We start from the raw sequence: 16,733 nt of genomic DNA on the forward strand, positions 1-16,733 counted from the left end.
GGGTGGGGATCAGGCACAGACTTGATGATCTCAGAGGCCTTTTCCAACCAAAATGATTCTGTGATTCTGTGACTTTGAGCAGCCTTGGCCTCAGCTCCAGTTTGCTTGGGCACAAGTGGTGTGACACCCTGCCAACCACCCCAGGGTGTCCTCTGGGGGCTGGAGGCTGTGCTCAGGCTGAGGGGTGTCACCTGCTGCCACCTCCCCCTTAGTGCTCTGTCACACTGGGCTGGAAATGCCTTTAGGGTGGCTGGAAGTGCAAGGGGTGCTCAGGACTGAGCCTTCCCTGCCCCAGGGATGGCAGGGCTCTCCCTCCTGCAGGACCCTCACCCCCCTCTCTCCTCCTCTCCCCTCCACAGCACTCCACACTGTCCCGCAAGTTCGTGGAGGTGATGTCCGAGTACAACGCCACGCAGACCGACTACCGGGAGCGCTGCAAGGGCAGGATCCAGAGGCAGCTGGAGATCAGTGAGTAAACCTGGAGTGGGAACACAGCTGGGCTGTGTGTGCCATGGGGCCACGTCCTGCACTGGCTCCTGATGGATCAGAACTGCTCCTGCAACTGGGTAGAGCTCCCCTGGAAAACGCAGGGGGGCAGAGGGGCCCATGGGTGTGACTGGGACACGGCTCCTGTGGGAGATGGACAGGGGGTGATACCTTGAGTTTCAGTGGCAAAGCACATCCAGCAAAGCACATCCCGAAATGCTGCGGAGAGAGCGCCGGGAGCACAGGGAGAGGAATATCTTCCTTGTTTGCAGCTCGTTTTTAATTCAAAGGAGCTCATGGGAATTCCTGCCCCCCATGTGTGCTTTGCCCTTCCTCGGGGTGCTCTTCATCGTGGCTGAAGTGGGCTAAACGTGAAAGCAGAGAAGGGAGCTCTTGAGATGGGAGCACTCCCTGCTCCCAGTGGTTTGCCTTGCCCAGGAGGAGCAGGAGCCTCAGTGCCTGCCCCAGGCACCTCCCAGAACCCAGGACCTGATGGCTCTTAGCAGCAGTAATGTTGTTTTCTGTCCAAGGGAGGGGCCCAGGTGACACTTCTGAGGCTGGTGACACCTCACCCAGGTGACACCACCGTGGCACTATGATCTCTCTGAGTCATCCAGAGCCCATCGTCCAGGATAAGTCTGGTCCTGCCTGTCCACAAAACACTCTCCTGATGGTTCTGCTGGACAGTCAGTGATACCTGGATAGTTTTAGAGCAATGGGATCATCTCCCAGCAAGGAAGAACCATGTCACCACCGTAATTAGGAGAATAAGCAAGGGGAAAGTCAGGGCATGCAGAGATTTAAAGAGATTTTTGTAAATAATCTCATTGTCAGAGGCGTCGTGGGGTTTGTGCTCAGAATGGAAGGATCTGAATCCTAGTCCTTTTTTTTAATCTCACAACCAAATGGATGTTTTTCTTCCTTTCAACAACTCGGCGTGAATGATGACAGGAGGTCTGTGAGTCAGAGTGGTGTCCTTGGTGGTCTCCTGTGGGAATGTCTTTCATGGGCTGGGATGCCTGGAAATCTGGGTGCTGTGGGGTTTCTGTGGAGGGCTCGAGGGAGACTCAGCTGTGCAAGCCTCTGTTAAAATTAGTCTTTCTGATGTATAATAGTAACAGGGCTGTCCCAGGGTGGCTGGATGGGAAGGCTGACTGACACGAGGCTCAACAAGAGCTTGCTAGTTTGCTGTAAAGCAGGATGATGTGTCACTGCTCCAGCTGCCTGACTCATTCATCAGCCAACGTCACCCTGCAGGTGACAGCCGAGGGGTGGCTTGTCACGTGAACAGGAATTTAAGGTATCCCTGTGCCTCCCTCTGAGAGAGGAGATTTGGGAGGACTCAGCCTGATTGGCTGCAGACCTGAAGGAAACCTTCTTCTTGTTCTCCTACTGGATTTTGGAAGGACTTTGCTGCTCTACTTAAATTCTGGAGATACATCAAGTTATACTTGTGTTTGCTCTGTCTGTCCTGCCGGGCTGCTGGTGCCTGGCAGAGCCTGATGGCTGCAGGAAAAGGGCTGCTCAGGATTCCCTGTGGAGCAGTGAAGGATGCAGGGGAGGTGTCCCAGTTCCTGACAGTGAGGGACCTGCATTCCCTTTGGGATGGAGGTGTGGAGCAGGTGCAGAGGCAGGGTGGGGTTGTGCTGGGGAGGGACACAGTCCTCTACGCAGTCCAGGTGGGATTCCCACATCCGGACAGCGGGAAATCTCTCCTGGCAGAAAGGCTCATCAAAAGGAACAGCTTATGGAGGTTTTACTGCCTGGCCTGGGGCTCTGCTTGGCCTGGGGTGTTCCAGGCAATGCCTTCGGCTCCGGCTGCTCCGGGGGCTCCTGCGCAGGCTCTTTGGAATAGAGCTCAGCTGGGATGTGGCGACTGCACTAAAGCTCCACGAAATCCTCAGCTCTCACTTTTAGCTGAGAGATCCAAAGATAGAAAGTGCTGGGAGCTCTGACAGCAAAGCCAGTAAATCACTCGGGTTTTGGAAGTGTGAGAGCAGGGACTTTTCAGCAGCTCCGGGGGGGCTCCCCAGCGCCCAGCAAGCTCCTCCATCCTCACCACATCTGCTCCTGGCTCTGCAATAGGACAGCTGCAGAGCTGGTGATGTGAAATCACTGCCCCGGGCCATAGCCACCCCCTGGGGCTCCCCACAGCCCTCTCAGGATCTGTCCCTTCTCCTTGTGTAAGCGCTGCCATGTCTGTGTGTGTGCCAGAGGTTGTGCCTCAGTGACCATCACCATCACCCTGCCCAACCAGAAGCATGTCTGATGGCGTGAAGTGGATCTCTCCTTCTCCATCTCCCTTTCCTTCTGTATCTCCCTTTCCACCTCCTTCCCCTCCCTTCCCATCCCCCCTCCTCCCCTCTCCCACTGCTTCTGCTTCAGCCTTAATCGTTGGCCTCGCCCCTTCCTTACTCACTTTGCTCTGTTCCCAAGCACTCCAACATCACAGGTGCCATGGAGGAATCACAGGATGACTGTGGAGGGATGGCAGGATGCTCCATGTCCTGGGGCTGGTGACAGCAGGACAGATGTGCAGTGGCTGGACCGTGCCCCCTGTCTGCTCTTGGGAGCAGTGTCCCCCCCTGCACTGCCTGTGGTGGGAGTTGTCACTCCTTCGTTTCTTTCCTCTCCATTTTGTCCATTAGGAGAAATTATATCTTCAATCTAATTAGTTTTTGCTCCCGGAGAAATTGGATTTGGAGCTTGGAGGAGCTCTCTGTGGTGGGTGTGCAGCTGAAGCTGTGGAGGTGCTGCGCAGACGCTGCTTGTTTTTGGAACAGTTTTGTTATGTGCAAGACTGAGGAGCCAAAAATAAAGCATCTGCTGCCTCCGAGGGCACTGCGAGAATTCGTCGGTGCCCACCCTGCTGTGCCAGGCCAGCTGAACTGGTGTGCAGAACAACGAGCTGTGGGTGCATCCCACTCTGAGCCAGGAGGATTCAGGGCCCTGGCAGCTCATCTGGGCTGCCCCAGGTGATTCCAGAGCTGATTTAGGGTTCCTGTGGCACTTTCATCTCAGGAATGACCACAGGATTTGAGTGCAGATGCTGGCACAGTGCTGGCTGCTGGCCCTGCCACCCCTGCCCAGGATGAGCAGAAGGGCCCTGAGGGCTGGGGAGGTTGTTGGCACTTTGTGACATGCTGGGCAGGTTTTTGTAGCAGAAACCTTTTCATCCTGACACCAGCTTGGGCAGTGCCAGACTTGTCTGAGCTGAGGGACAGCCAAGTGGATCAGTGACTCTCACATGTGGGCAGACAGGATAGCACTATCAATCTCTCCAGGAGTTGTAGGGATTTGGGTCTGATGAGAGTTTAAAAGCCAGCTCCAGATAGAGGATCCAGGCCTTGGGAAGGTGCCTTGGCCTCGGTGTGTCCAACCCGAGCCCCAGCTGTGGCTCTGTGGTTGCTTGTGCAGCCCCGCTGCTGGAAGGAGGGATATTGCCACTGGAAGGAGGGATATTGCCACTGGAAGGAGGGATATTGCCACTGGAAGGAGGGATATTGCCAGCCTGAGGAGCCCAGCTGAGCCCTTTTAATTCAGCCACGGTGTGTTGGGCTCCTGCAGCCCCAAGGTGCCTCGAGTCTTCCCTATTTATAGGCCATCTGTGTGCAGAATTGGGCAAACTGGCATCAGCTGGGTGGTGGGGGAGAGCTGTGCCACTGGAGGCTTCCCTGGGAGCTTCCCTCACACCCTGCTGGGGCCACTCTGCCCCATCCCCTGGGAGCTGGTCCATGGGGACGGTCACTGCATCCAGGTGGGCATTGCAGGGCCAAAGGCTGTGCCTTGAGGTGGGAATTCTCCTCAGTGGCTTCATGTCCACCTGTCCCAGAGCTTCCAATGGCCCTGGGCACTCTCTCTTGCCATTCTCTCTCTGCCAGCTCAGGGCTGAGGTTGCTTCTCCCCATGTGCTGCAGCTCCCACCAAGCTCTGGGCTGCTTGTCTTGTTGGCAGAGCTGCTTCTCCCCAGGAAACTTTAATTTCTAGAGTTGCCAAGTAAGAAGCAAATGTACCTTGGAGCTCTCTGGGGGAGGCACAGGTCCAATTCTCAGGATTTTCCAGTGTTTTGCCAAGTTTCTGGGCAGTAGGGTTCCCCCAGGCTGTTCTCCCTTTGCAGTGACTCCATCCTTTCACTCCAGTTCATGGCTGTGCTGTGGCTCTGTGGTGATGTGGGCAGCAGATCAGGCAGGTACCCAGCACACTTTGAGCTGATTTCATTGCTGTGGAGGAGCTAATGACAGCTTTTCCAAACCAGGAAACCTGGCCAGGAGGCAGTGGCCTCCCTGGGAAGCCCTCTGGGGTCCTGCAGGTTGGTGATGTGGTTCTATGGCAGGTGGTGTGCTGGACAGTGTGGGTGATGTGCAGCCTCTGGGCCCTGTGCTTTGGCTGAGCATTAAAGCAAGTTCTTCCTGACCAGCCATGGCCCTTGGCCAGGCTGGCACTGCCTGGCTGGGTGTTAATCCATGTGATGTCTTTGCTCTCGTCCTTCACCTCGACGCAGCTGTTACCAGCCCTGTGCTCTGCATTAGGGGAATGAGGCAGTGAGGAGATGGTGAGAGACAGGAAGGGAACATGTATCCTGCATCCTATCCCACCTCTGCCCATGAGAGACGTGGCATCCCCTGGAGCTGAGCCCACCACTTTCCCTCAGGGCTGTCTCCAGGGCCTGCACTGGGCAGAGCAAGTAGCCCACCTGGCATGCTTCTCCTTGTCATCAGGCAGTGACTGCTCAGAGCTGGGCACATCAACAGGAGGGTTTGTAAATTTGTACTACTTGAGCCCTTGTTCTCCCTTCCTGGAAGCAAGGCAGTGTCAGCCCAGAGTGAGGAGCTGGCAGGAAGGGCTGGCAAGGAGGTGTCCCGGGTCACCCTTGGTGGTAGTGATGCTCTGTCACCCCAAAACGTGTAATGGTGGCTGGAAACTGGCTGTGGATCCTTCCCAGAGCTGGGGAAGGTGGGGAGGGTGACTGATTCTGAGATCCTGAGAGCCCTGAGCATACAATGGCAGAGCTCAGCCCTCATGTGCAGCTCTGAGCTCCCACGGGGCACAGATGGGGCTTAGGTTGTTCTTGTGACACAAAACAGCAGCTTCTCAGGGGTTTGGGGGCATGAACAGGTCGTAACTGTCAAGACCAGCCTCACACAGAAGGCTCCCTGTGCCTGTGGATCTGTGCCATTCCTCCACCCCGAGGTGCCCTGGACTCATCCTGGAGGATGCTGTTGTCCCTTTCAGCATGACTGGCTGCAGGCAGCGTGGTGCAGGGGAGCACTGCACCAGACCCCAGCCCTGCCCTGCTGGTTTTGGGTTCACTGGGCTTGGTGAAGTCACTTCATGAGCTCCTCCTGCCCAACTGCCCCATTTGCTCCTCATCACACTGTTGAGGTGTCACCTGCCCTCTCTACAGGTGACCTGCTCACCTGCCCATCCCACTGGGCAACCCCAGTGCCTCACCCAGCATCTCCATCTGTTCAGGTGTAATTCCACATGTCCCATGTGGCTGTTAGCCTGAGGAACACACCGCAGTTGATGTGGGGATCAGTGCCATCCATGGAGTGATCAGCATCTCTGCGCTGTAGCAGTGTGGAGCATGTCTGTGGGGATGAATTGCTCCTGTAGGAGCCATGGGGGTCCCATCCCAGGGACACAAAGGGCTGTGCCACAGGGGGAAGGACAGAACCTGGCTTCTGTTACACAGCAGCAGGGCCAAAACTCGGGCAGCCCAGCTGAGCCTGTTGTCCTCGTGGCCTCAAACTGGCCTAGGAGGGGTTTGCCAAGAGCATCCCTGCTTGTGGCTTGCTGCTCTCCATCCTTCCTCCTTCACAGCCACCAGCTGGGTGCTGCTGGCTGCCCAGCAGGAACGAGCAGCATGACCAGAACGAACAGATGGGCTTTCCTGGGTGAGCTGAGCCAAGCTGGCAGCTCAGTCCCCTTAAAAAGAGGGGTGTCAAAGCTGAGCAGTGAGAGGGCAGCCCCTTGATCTGCCCAGTGCGCTCTTAGGGCTGGAAGCTTTGCCCCATTGCACTCGTGGGAGATGCCATGGAACCAGCAGAGCCCTGTGGTGGGACTATGGGACTCCTGTTGGGGACAGAAGACTCCCCCTGACCCGTGTTGTGTCATTGCAGCTGGCAGGACCACCACCAGCGAGGAGCTGGAGGACATGCTGGAGAGCGGCAACCCGGCCATCTTCTCCTCTGGGGTAAGCATGGGCTGCAGCTGAGCCAACCCCATTATCCCCGGGGATGGGCTGGTGGATGTGCTGCCACAGTGGCCACAGTACTGGAGGGGGCCCTAGGGGCTCGGGTGTGGCCTGAGGATGCTGTTGGAGCAGAGCCTGCATCCTGGCTTTCTGCTGCAGACTACCTGGCTGGAGTTGTTGGAAGGGCTCTGGAGCTCCTTCTCGTCCCTCTGGGACTGGACACGGTGCTCAACAGCCTTGTCTCCTTTGCAGATCATCATGGATTCAAACATCACCAAGCAGGCACTGAATGAGATCGAGACACGGCACAGCGAGATCATCAAACTGGAGAACAGCATCCGAGAGCTGCACGACATGTTCATGGACATGGCCATGCTGGTGGAGAGCCAGGTACGGAGACGCTGCGGCCCAGGGGCCGCTCACCTGGGGGAGCTGGAGGGTGATGGGGGTCCCTGCGGTGGGTGGGGAGGTTGGGGGACAGTGGTCCCTTTCCTGGGTGGGTGCTGAAGGGAAAAACCACATCTAGGACCGACATGCCTCCCAGTGGGGCTGAGCTGGGCTCCCCAGGGCTGGAGCCACCCGCCCTGTGCCCCACAGCCAGGGGTGCTGCGTGCCTGGGGTGGGGGGTTTGGCGATGGGCTCTGGAGGAGGGCAGTGGGTGGCTGCCATGCAGGGGGAGATTTCTCCATCTCCCCTGAGCATCGGGCCCAGATGGGTGAGCTCGAGGTGCTGCCAGCCCACGGCACATGGCCCTTCAGCCGGGCACGTGCTCCGGTGTCTGTGCTCACCCCCCTTCTTGCCTGCCATGCTGCCACGGCCTGAGGAGACGTCGGTGGCAGGTAAAGGCCCACTGGCCGAGCCCCGTGGTGCTGCATGCTCTGCTCTGCATGGCTGCTCTTGCATGACAGATGTGTGGGGTTTGTGGTTCCTTGCCCTGCTCTAAGGGCTGGTCAGTGCCAGCACCCTGCCTTGCCCTGTGGGGTGAGAGGCTCCGAGCTGCCAGCACTGGGAGCAGAGGGATGCCAGGCTGGCAGCAGGGCTGGCAGCTGTCCTCTGCCCCAGGAATAGCACAGGTGGAAAGGAAAGCGGCACCTTTAGGCAAGGCAAGGAACAGCTGGTGGAATCAGTGCTTGGGGGGTAACACCACAGCAACCCTGGGCTTCAAGGCTTGTCCTCCCCATGCTCTCCAGCATTAGGTTGAGAAATGGGCATTGCAGACCTGCTGGCCATGAGCCCCCAGCTCTGCGGCTCCAGTTACCTCCATGCCATGCAGGAGGGCACTGGGCTTTGAGCCACTGGCCCCTGCCAGCCCTGTCCAGCTGCTGCAGGACTTGGCTGCTTCCCTGCACAGTCAGGATGGGGTCAGAGGAGGTGGACAGGCTGGGGAAGCTCACCTCAGCCCATGTCCCCACATCCACAGGAGCCCACACCTCCAGCCTGTCCCTGCAGTAGGGAGCACAGCAGCGCTTGTGTGGATTGGAGTGGCGGTCCCTGCATGCGCGTGGTTTCGTGAGCATCCCGTGTGGCACTGCTGGGGATGTCCTTGCTCCCTGCCGAGCCTCCGGTTTCTGCGGCATGCGGCGCGGTGTCCGTGTAGACCCTGTTGTGGCTTTGGTGTCACCTGAGATATTGGACAGGGTGGCCACCAGGCCAGGACCGGGCTGGGAACCACCTCGACCCTCTCCCTTGCTTGTGTCCCTGCTGGGATGTGCACAGAGGTCCTCTGGGACAGGGCACGCCGTCCAGAGCTCCCACCCCAGAGCACCCAGAGCCCGCAGGCAGCTGACAGTCGCTCTCTCCACGCAGGGCTGCCGGGCAGGGCAGTGCCCACCCGGTGCCGGGGAGCAGCGGAGCAGGAAGGAGCTCACGCCGGCACACGCGCGGGCGCGTGGGCTGTGTCCTCGCTCTGCAGGGAGAGATGATTGACCGCATCGAGTACAACGTGGAGCACTCGGTGGACTACGTGGAGAGGGCTGTGTCTGACACCAAAAAAGCGGTGAAGTACCAGAGCAAAGCCAGACGGGTGAGTCACGGCTCTGTCTGGGGCCGGTCTGCCCCTGCCTGCACTGCTGACACCTCTGTCCCGGGGGCAGGGCTCTGCTGGCAGCCTGCCTGCCCCTCTGCCTGCCCCGGGCAGGGTGGCACAGCCTCGCAAGTGCCTGGGCACTGCGTTACCCCACACCACTGTCTGCAGCCCATGGCCTGCGGGTGGCACGGCTGAGGCAGAGCTCCCAGGCTGCATGAAAGATGACAATGAGCCATGGGGCAGGCCTGCTGCCTGGGGAGAGGAAAAGGGACAGGGTGGATGATCCCCTGGGCCAGGCCTGCTGTGAGAGCCATGCCCCTTGCCAAAAAAAAGTAGAGAAAAGGCGCGGTCCAGCTCAGACACTGAGCACGGTGCCAGCTGCCTGTCCCGCTCCCAACACGGTCCTGTATCAGCACAGGAACCCAGGGGCCACCAGCTTAGTTTGGCCAGCCCAGGGCTGAAGCAGGAGCTGGGGTGCTCATCCCTGGCCAGGGCAGCCAGAACCCCTCTGGCTCCCAAGATGCTGCTCAGAGCCCACCAGGGGCAAAGGAGAACAAGGGCAGACTGCAACCTCAGCTCCTGGGTGCGTCCTGCCCCAACACTCACCACCCCCTCTCCCCTCTCTCCCTGCTGCCACCGGGACACCTGAGCAGAAGAAGATCATGATCATAATCTGCTGCGTGATCCTGGGCATCGTCATCGCCTCCACCTTCGGCGGCATTTTCGGCTAAACTCACCCCACGGGACTGTTTGTGTGCGATGGACGGAGCCGCGCGTGCCATGGGGCTGCAGCCACACCGGAGCGACCCACGCAGCCCCGGAGCCTCCCAGCAGCATTTCAGTTTCTAATGCATGGTTGTTTGTGACGCTGTGTGTGCGGTGCGGTGCGTCTGTGTGGAGGGAGCGCCGGCCCCGGGGCGCAGGCGGGGGGCGGGGGACGGTGATGGGCACGAGGGGGACCCTGGAGTGGGGAACCCGAGCTCTCATCACTGCTCCACCCCGGGGGCTGGCTGGGACCGGGTGGGGACAGAGGCGCCCTTGGGACGCTGCTGCTCCTCCTGTGCTGGGCAGTCTGTGTTAGAGACAGCTGAGGATGAGGAGGGACAGGAGGCAGGTGTTAAGGGGTCTTCGGGAGCGCAGTGCCCAGTCAACCTCCCCAGCTTCCTCATCACCTCCAGCCAGAGCTCTCATGTCTGTCAGCCGCGTCTGTGCTTGCAAACACCTTCCCTTGGGCTGCTTCTCTCCGGGGTCCTTCCCCAGGGGTGTGCTCTGCCTGGCCCTACCTGTCCTGTGGCTGTGCCTGGCTCTGGGGCTCCGTCCCTGTCACTCCGCCAGTGGCAGGGCTGTCCCCTCCCCAGGAGAGCCCTCGCTCTGGTGCAGGTGCCAGGGGCTGGATGTGCTGCTGTGGGCGGTGGGTGCCTGATGGAGCAGTGTGGGATAAGCAGCTGCTGCTTGGGGCCATCACAGTTGCCTGGGGACAGGGACAGGCCATGTACGGACCTGTGCTGCACCTGGTTGCTGGCCTGGCAGGGCAGGATGGCACAGGTAGTTTATGGCCAAGTGAGTTTTGCTCTCCGCTCGCCCTGCACCGGAGCCTCATCGTTCTGCTCTCAGCCCTGGCACACAGTGGTCCTGGTTCCTGCTGCCCCAAGGCCTGGGCTCTGTTGCTGGGATTTGGGGCTGGCACTGATGCCCACAGCCCCTGGCAGCATCTGCCTGCTCCATTCTGGCTTCTCCACACAGGCCAGGGGTTGGAGGCAGTTGGGCTCTCTCCTGTTGTGGTCCCAGGAGAAGCCCTTGCTGCATCCACCCCCTGCAAGCGAGGGGTAGCAGCCTTCCTCCTCCTATCCAACCAGCTCCTGAGCAGGCCAGTGCCTGACTGCCTCTTTGCCACCTCCTGGCACCCCCCTGCCCCTGGCACAGCGCCCTTCCACTCAGCCATCCCATGAGGCACCTGCCCTCACTGGGGTGCTGTGGGAGCACCTCTGCCATGCCCAGGAGATGGATGCAGCTGCTGTGGGGTCCTGCTGGCAGCTCAGAGGGGTCTTGTGCTGCCACTGCCCATTTCCCTGGGGCCAGGGACAGGGCTCTGCCCTCACCTTCCTCCGGAGAGCCCAGGGCTCCAGCTGGCCCGTGCACATGCCAAAGCACCCCAGAGGAGCCCCGAGCAGGGGAGGCACTTGGGGCCAGGCTCACTGCCGTGCACTGGGACAGGGCTGTGAGCCCAGGTGCTGGTAGCAGAAAAGGGGCACTTGACGGCAGCCAGTATTCCAGCCACAGGCAGTGTCACCTCCCTGCTCCCACGGGGGTCAGGGCAGGGCTGCTCCAGCAGCTGGCGGGGTGCTGTGGCTCAGGCACTGGTTGTGTGGTGCCCATGGGTGCAGGGGGAAGGCAGTGGCTGTAACCACAGAACAGTGCATCCCCCAGGGCCAGCCCTGCCCAGCAGCAGCCCTGACACGGCTCCTTCCCTGCCACTGTCACCCGAGGTCCCACTGTACAGCCCCCGGTTGCATCCAGCCGCCCTTGGGAAGCGAGTCCAGCCTGGTCCCCCACACTGCCCAGCCCAAGCCCCTTGGGGTGCGGCCACGGGAACATCCAAGGCCAGAGCCCCTTTTCATGGTCCTGCACCAATGGATGTGAGCTCCAGCACTGCAGCCTGCGTGGGGCGAAGGGCTTGGGGCACCGGGGCCACGCAGGCAGGGGCAGGAGGGAGGCACGGGCAAGGTCCCTGCTCTGGGGGGACATGTCTGGCTGCAGGCAAGGGAGCTGGAGGCGATGCCGAGTGCCCGTGCTCCTGCCCCTGTGCAGCTCCCTGCCACAGCTGCCTGTGCTTGCTCTGCCGGGCCAGCAAGAGCCTCGGGCCCCTCCTCCGGGAAGCAATAACACTGGGCAGGCAGGAAAATCCTCCTCGCAGGCTCCCGCCCTGCAGCTATGCCCACTGCTAGCACAAGGTGACTTTTTTTTTCTTCCAAGCAGCGGCTTTTGTGGCACATGCTCACCTGACATCAGGGCTGTGGCACCCCCGTCAAGGCACAAGAGGAATTCTGGTCCTTGCTCCTTCCTTGTTGGCACCACCACTGCCAGCAGCCCCTCAGCAGCAGGAGCCGGGTGGGGGCAGTCTGGGCCGCTGGCACTTTGCTGGGATCCTGCAGGCCGTGGCACAGCCAGGCTCCGAGGCGAGGGAGGCGAGGAGCAGGCTGCCACTGCTGCCCCACAGGCAGGCTCACACTGTCCTCGCTGTGAGGGGAGGGTGTTTTGGTGCAATAATTACCCCTGCACTACGGGAAGCCCCGTTCAGTTCCTTTTTACCTACCTGTTGTTGCATGTACAGACCAAATCACCAAGTGTGGTTGTGCTTTGGGAAGACATTTCACTTTTTTCTTTCCAGCCTCCCAACCTCCGCCCGCTTGTCCTTTGGGTTCCACCACCTCTGTTCCAAGTGCCACCTGCCCTCCCCGCGCCGGGAGCGTGTCGATGCAGTATTCCACGAGCAGTGTGGGGCACGCACAGCTTGCACTCGAACTGGGGATTGGTTTTTTTTGTAATTAATGTACTTGAAGGCTTTCCGAGCCCCCCGTGGAGTTGTACTGTTGCTGTACTGTGAGCTAAGTGTCCTTGTTTTCTATGTGGATCTTGACCCTGGCTTGCTCTGTCTCACTGGGCTGGATGACACTGTATGTTGCCTCTTTTCTCCTTCCCCCTTTTCCCTCCCTGCTAGCCTCCCTTTCTTCTCCCAAAGCTTTGGGTGCAAAACAGCTTCCCATTTTGTGGAATTTTTATGTAGAATAAACATTTGTAACTGTAAAGCTCTGGCTGGCACCTCTCTGTTTCAGGGGAAGGGAAGAAGTGATGGGGTACAGCCAGCCCCGGTACCCTGGGAACATTAAAGCAAACAGGATGCCAAGCACCCTCGGGAGCAATGCCCCCAGGAATAACACTTCTGCCAGGAGGAAGCTTTGCCCTCATGGGATCCACAGCTTTACAGTACCTGACTCCCTACCTGCAGACAGAGAGGAAGATGGCAGGGAACTAGGTGCCATATTCCCACCTCAGTACTCCCCAGCACGGAAGCAGGACACAGGAGACCAGCAAACACCTCCAACTCGTTGACTCTTTAGTGAGGAGGCTGGATATCATGTCCTGGCTGACCTGGAGCTCAGCTGGCTTGCTGCACTCAGGAAGGTAAGTGACAGCATTGCAGACACCAAGTGGCCAGAGCACTGTCTGCCACTCCCACCTTCAGCAGGCAAGAAGGGCTGGAAGCTTTGCAGTTGGCTGTTGGGCAGCACCTGAGCCAGTTTACACCATCAAGAGCCACAATGACTTGTCCCAGCAAGTCCCAGGCGTGGGGTGCCCACCTGTGCCATCCACAGGAGGCTCGCTGGAGGAACCCACATGCCACCTTCCACAGCAGCCGCGTCCAGAGCAATTCAGAAGCGAGGGCGGCGCTTCCGACCCGTGTATTTCGTGTCTGCTCGCACCTCCCTGTGGGGAAAAGCAGGGAGCAGCTCAGCACCACCCACAGGTCACCTGGGGGGGTGAAGGGAGAGGGGTTGGGGCAGGAGTTTGGACAGGTGACAGCAGGCCAGACCAGCCTCACCCACAGGTCACCTGGGGGGGTGAAGGGAGAGGGGTTGGGGCAGGAGTTTGGACAGGTGACAGCAGGCCAGACCAGCCTCAGCTGAACTCACTTGCCCTGCCGTCGTCTACGCTCCTTCTTCTCCAGGATCCAGTCCCGGCTTTTCTTCACAGACTTGCCCTTGATGTTTTTGAACCGTGTCCTACAGAGAAAGCAGACAGCAGCTGGAGAGGAACTGAGCTGTGGGGGCACAGTTCTCTGCCCCAGAGGATTGTCACCCAGAACTGGGTCACAAAAGAAGCAAGTTCCCCTCCCACCAGCCTTGGATGAGAAGCTCAGACAGCTCTGGGGCAGATGCCAAATGGTCCAACTCCAGAAAGCTGGGGAAGAAGGTTGCTTCCAACCCAGGCTCTGAGCTGAGGTATATTGACCCTTTACAGACTGCAGCAGGCCCCCTGTGCCATACCTGACACACCAGCAGCACACTGGGCTCTGGGATCTCGGGGGATTACGGACTCAAGCACAACCACCTTCCCCTTGCCTGCCCTACTCCAAACAAGGCAAAGGCTCTGGCTTCCCAAAAATTTCCCAGTTCTGCTACTGCCCTCCAAGACCAGGTACCCCTTGAACTAAGTGAGCAGAGAATAGCAGTGTAAGAGGTAGGAAAACATGGCAGCCACAAGCTCCTGGCAACCACGACGACTTTCCTCTGGTTTTTATTCTCTGTCTCTCCCACTGGCTGCAAGAGGGGCTCCTCCCTGCACCACTGCCATGGGAGGAGACCTGGACAGCAGGAAAAACCCCTCAAGCCACAGCTAAGCAGAGCCAAGCAAAGAACTGGACAGCAGGAAAAAGGGAACACCAGGATTCAGGCAAGGCAGCCTGCCTCCATGCTTGGCATCACCATCCCTGTAAATATTCCCACTTCCACACCACTGGTCCCAGCTGGAGAGCCCAGTGCTGGACAGAAAGCACCAACAGCCCCATGGCAGAGCCCTCCAAACTAACCAGTTCTGTTCCCTGTGTCTGGGCCCTTGGGGAAGATAAAGCAGTGCCCACCTGGGCTGCCAAAGGTTCTCCCAGTCCCTCCCCTCCCGTTACATCTCACACGGCAGCGCTGTGGTCCCCAGTAAAACCCAGCTTTTCCCACTCCTTGCTGAGGAAAACCTGCAGCTTCACCCCCACACAATACCTCTCATTGGTGAACTTTGCCTGGTGCAGCTCTTCATCAGCACACTCTGTACCAAGGCCCTGGAAAGCAAAACTGGGAAGTTGTGCTCTCCTCTGGAGCAGACACAGCTGACAGCCATACCACCGGAATTAAGGGGAACACAGGGATTTGCAAGGGGAAGGAGTGGAGCAGGAACAAACTGGTCTTCCAGAAATTGTACCAAAGAAAGCACAAGTCAGGGGAATAGTTTTAAGCTGAAAGAGGGCAGGGCTAGATTGGATACTGGGAAGAAATTCTTCCCTGTGGAGGGTGGGGAGGCCCTGGCACAGGTTGCCCAGAGAAGCTGTGGCTGCCCCATCCCTGGGAGTGTCCAAGGCCAGGTTGGATGGGGCTTGGAGCAACATGGGATAGTAGAAGGTGTCCCTGTCCATGGCAGAGGGGTGGAATGAGCTGAAGTCCCTCCCAAGCCAAACCATTCCATGATTCTATGAGAGAAGGACTTGGTGACTGGCAGCAAATGTATACATGAAGTCACATCTGCCCACGCAGAGCTACCTGGCTCCCACTCTGCCCACAGCTCTTCCACATCACCCAGCAGCCAGGACAGCAGCTCTGCTGCCTCCTGGAGCTCCTCACCTTTGGTAACGTGCCAGATGCGCCAACAAAGAGACAAAGGAAGAACCTGAAAGAACAAGAATAAAGAGCACAAAGGTGGGATTCAGCATGTGGGTCTCAGTCCCAAGCAAGACTGGGATGGTTTATAAGAGAATCAGATTTAAGCTGTAACCTCTGTCTAGGACTCTATCATAAGAGAAAGAACAGCTTGAGGAAAAAAGAAAAATCACTGCTAAACCCAAGCCTCAGCCCAACCACACCCACAGAGACCCAGGACTCACTTCTTGGCTTTGGCACTGTTGGGGTAATCGACCACCATTCCCCCAGTAAATCCAGCTCTCATGGCTTGGGCTGTGATGAGCTCCAGCTAGAAAGAGAAGCATGTGCAAAAATTAATTAGCAGTGATCCCCCAGGAATGCCCAGGATACCTCTGGGAGGACCACAGCTGACTGTGCATCCCCAAGATGCATCCAGACACCAGTTCCCTGCCTTTGTTTGGTTCTCCCTGCTCCTCAGTCTACCCTGGGTTAACTCTCTTGGAAAGGGATACTGGGCTGGATTTTCCAGCCCTGGGGAGTTACAGTGCAGTGCTGGTGACTATAGCCCAGACACACAGAAGAAAATCCAGGACAGCAGGTTCAGATGGTGTCCTGCCACTTCCTTTGATTTTAAGGCTCAGCCCAAGAAAATCTATGAAGCAACAGAAATTGCACAGGGTATTCTCCTTACAGGTTATTTCTTTGAGCTCTCAAGGAGCCTTCCAGCTGGCAGGAAGGACAGAGACACAGAGCTGATGTGGAGGAACATGATGCACTAAGAGCCCCAAACAGCACCCACACCCCCTCCCTGCTGACTGATGGCCTGTACCTGCTCTGAGTTCTCGGGGTACAGCTGCAGCACAGCTCGGGATCCTCGGGCCTACAGGAAATAAAGCTGGTCACAAACCTGTGTCAGTGCAGACAACCCCTCTGGTCACCCCATCCCTGCCCCAGACACGAGCTCCCAGCTCCCCAAAACCTCCGTGGCAAGGCTCCCAGAGCCAGTGAGCCATGAGGGATCACAGAAGGCAGTGGGTGCTCCTGCCAGTCCTGCCTCAGAGCAGCATTTACTTAAAACACCTGACTTAAAATATCTTGCTAAAAGGCATGAGCAAGGAGGCAAGAGCAGGAGAGGCCTGGCAGGGAGAGTGTGGCACTTACCAGGGCAGTGTAAAGAGTGGAGAAGAATCTGTAGAGGCGTTTGGGGGGGCTGTGTGATTTCTTGTCAGCGTTACAGAGCCACTGCACTGCGGAAATACTGAGGAGCAAAACAAGACCCCCCCCAGGACACTGAGTCATCAGTTCCTTCCCAGAGCCTGTCACCTCCCTTTGAGCTGAATTCCAGCATCAAGCATGTGCTGGGCCTCAGGGAAATTATTTTATTTCCTTCATGTAGCTTTGCCTTCTGTTTTGCAGTTACACAAACCCCTCTGGAGACTCGCTACGCCAAATCCCAAAAAGGTGCAGTAGTTATTCAAGGCCAAAAGCATCACCAAGCATCCCCTTTTAGCCAGGTGCTCAAATCTTAGGATCATGGAATGGTTTGGGTTGGAAGGGACCACTGAGAGTAAGATCACTCCAGCCCCTGTCATGGGCAGGGACACCTTCCACTAGCCCAGGT

At 58.3% G+C, this 16,733-nt stretch overlaps 2 protein-coding genes across 2 annotated transcripts in view; one reads left to right on the forward strand and one right to left on the reverse strand.

Annotated features, from left to right (window-relative positions):
• The window catches only part of STX1A (syntaxin 1A), a 66,743-nt gene extending 54,229 nt beyond the window's left edge, over positions 1–12,514 (forward strand). Inside the window, exons 6-10 of the mRNA XM_017839153.1 lie at positions 360–468; positions 6,609–6,682; positions 6,935–7,072; positions 8,595–8,705; positions 9,362–12,514. Of these exons, the coding sequence (XP_017694642.1) occupies positions 360–468; positions 6,609–6,682; positions 6,935–7,072; positions 8,595–8,705; positions 9,362–9,439 (510 nt within the window). The 3' untranslated portion in view covers positions 9,440–12,514. The remainder of the gene's footprint in view (positions 1–359; positions 469–6,608; positions 6,683–6,934; positions 7,073–8,594; positions 8,706–9,361) is intronic.
• Positions 12,515–12,807: 293 nt separating this feature from the next.
• WBSCR22 (Williams-Beuren syndrome chromosome region 22) overlaps positions 12,808–16,733 on the reverse strand; it is a 6,061-nt gene continuing 2,135 nt past the window's right edge. Inside the window, exons 6-12 of the mRNA XM_017839154.1 lie at positions 16,274–16,370; positions 15,942–15,992; positions 15,355–15,440; positions 15,095–15,140; positions 14,480–14,538; positions 13,400–13,489; positions 12,808–13,193 (exon numbers count right to left, since the gene is read on the reverse strand). Of these exons, the coding sequence (XP_017694643.1) occupies positions 13,139–13,193; positions 13,400–13,489; positions 14,480–14,538; positions 15,095–15,140; positions 15,355–15,440; positions 15,942–15,992; positions 16,274–16,370 (484 nt within the window). The 3' untranslated portion in view covers positions 12,808–13,138. The remainder of the gene's footprint in view (positions 13,194–13,399; positions 13,490–14,479; positions 14,539–15,094; positions 15,141–15,354; positions 15,441–15,941; positions 15,993–16,273; positions 16,371–16,733) is intronic.

This window comes from Lepidothrix coronata, unplaced genomic scaffold, assembly GCF_001604755.1.
Source record: "Lepidothrix coronata isolate B3197 unplaced genomic scaffold, Lepidothrix_coronata-1.0 Scaffold380, whole genome shotgun sequence".
Classification (NCBI taxonomy): domain Eukaryota; kingdom Metazoa; phylum Chordata; class Aves; order Passeriformes; family Pipridae; genus Lepidothrix; species Lepidothrix coronata.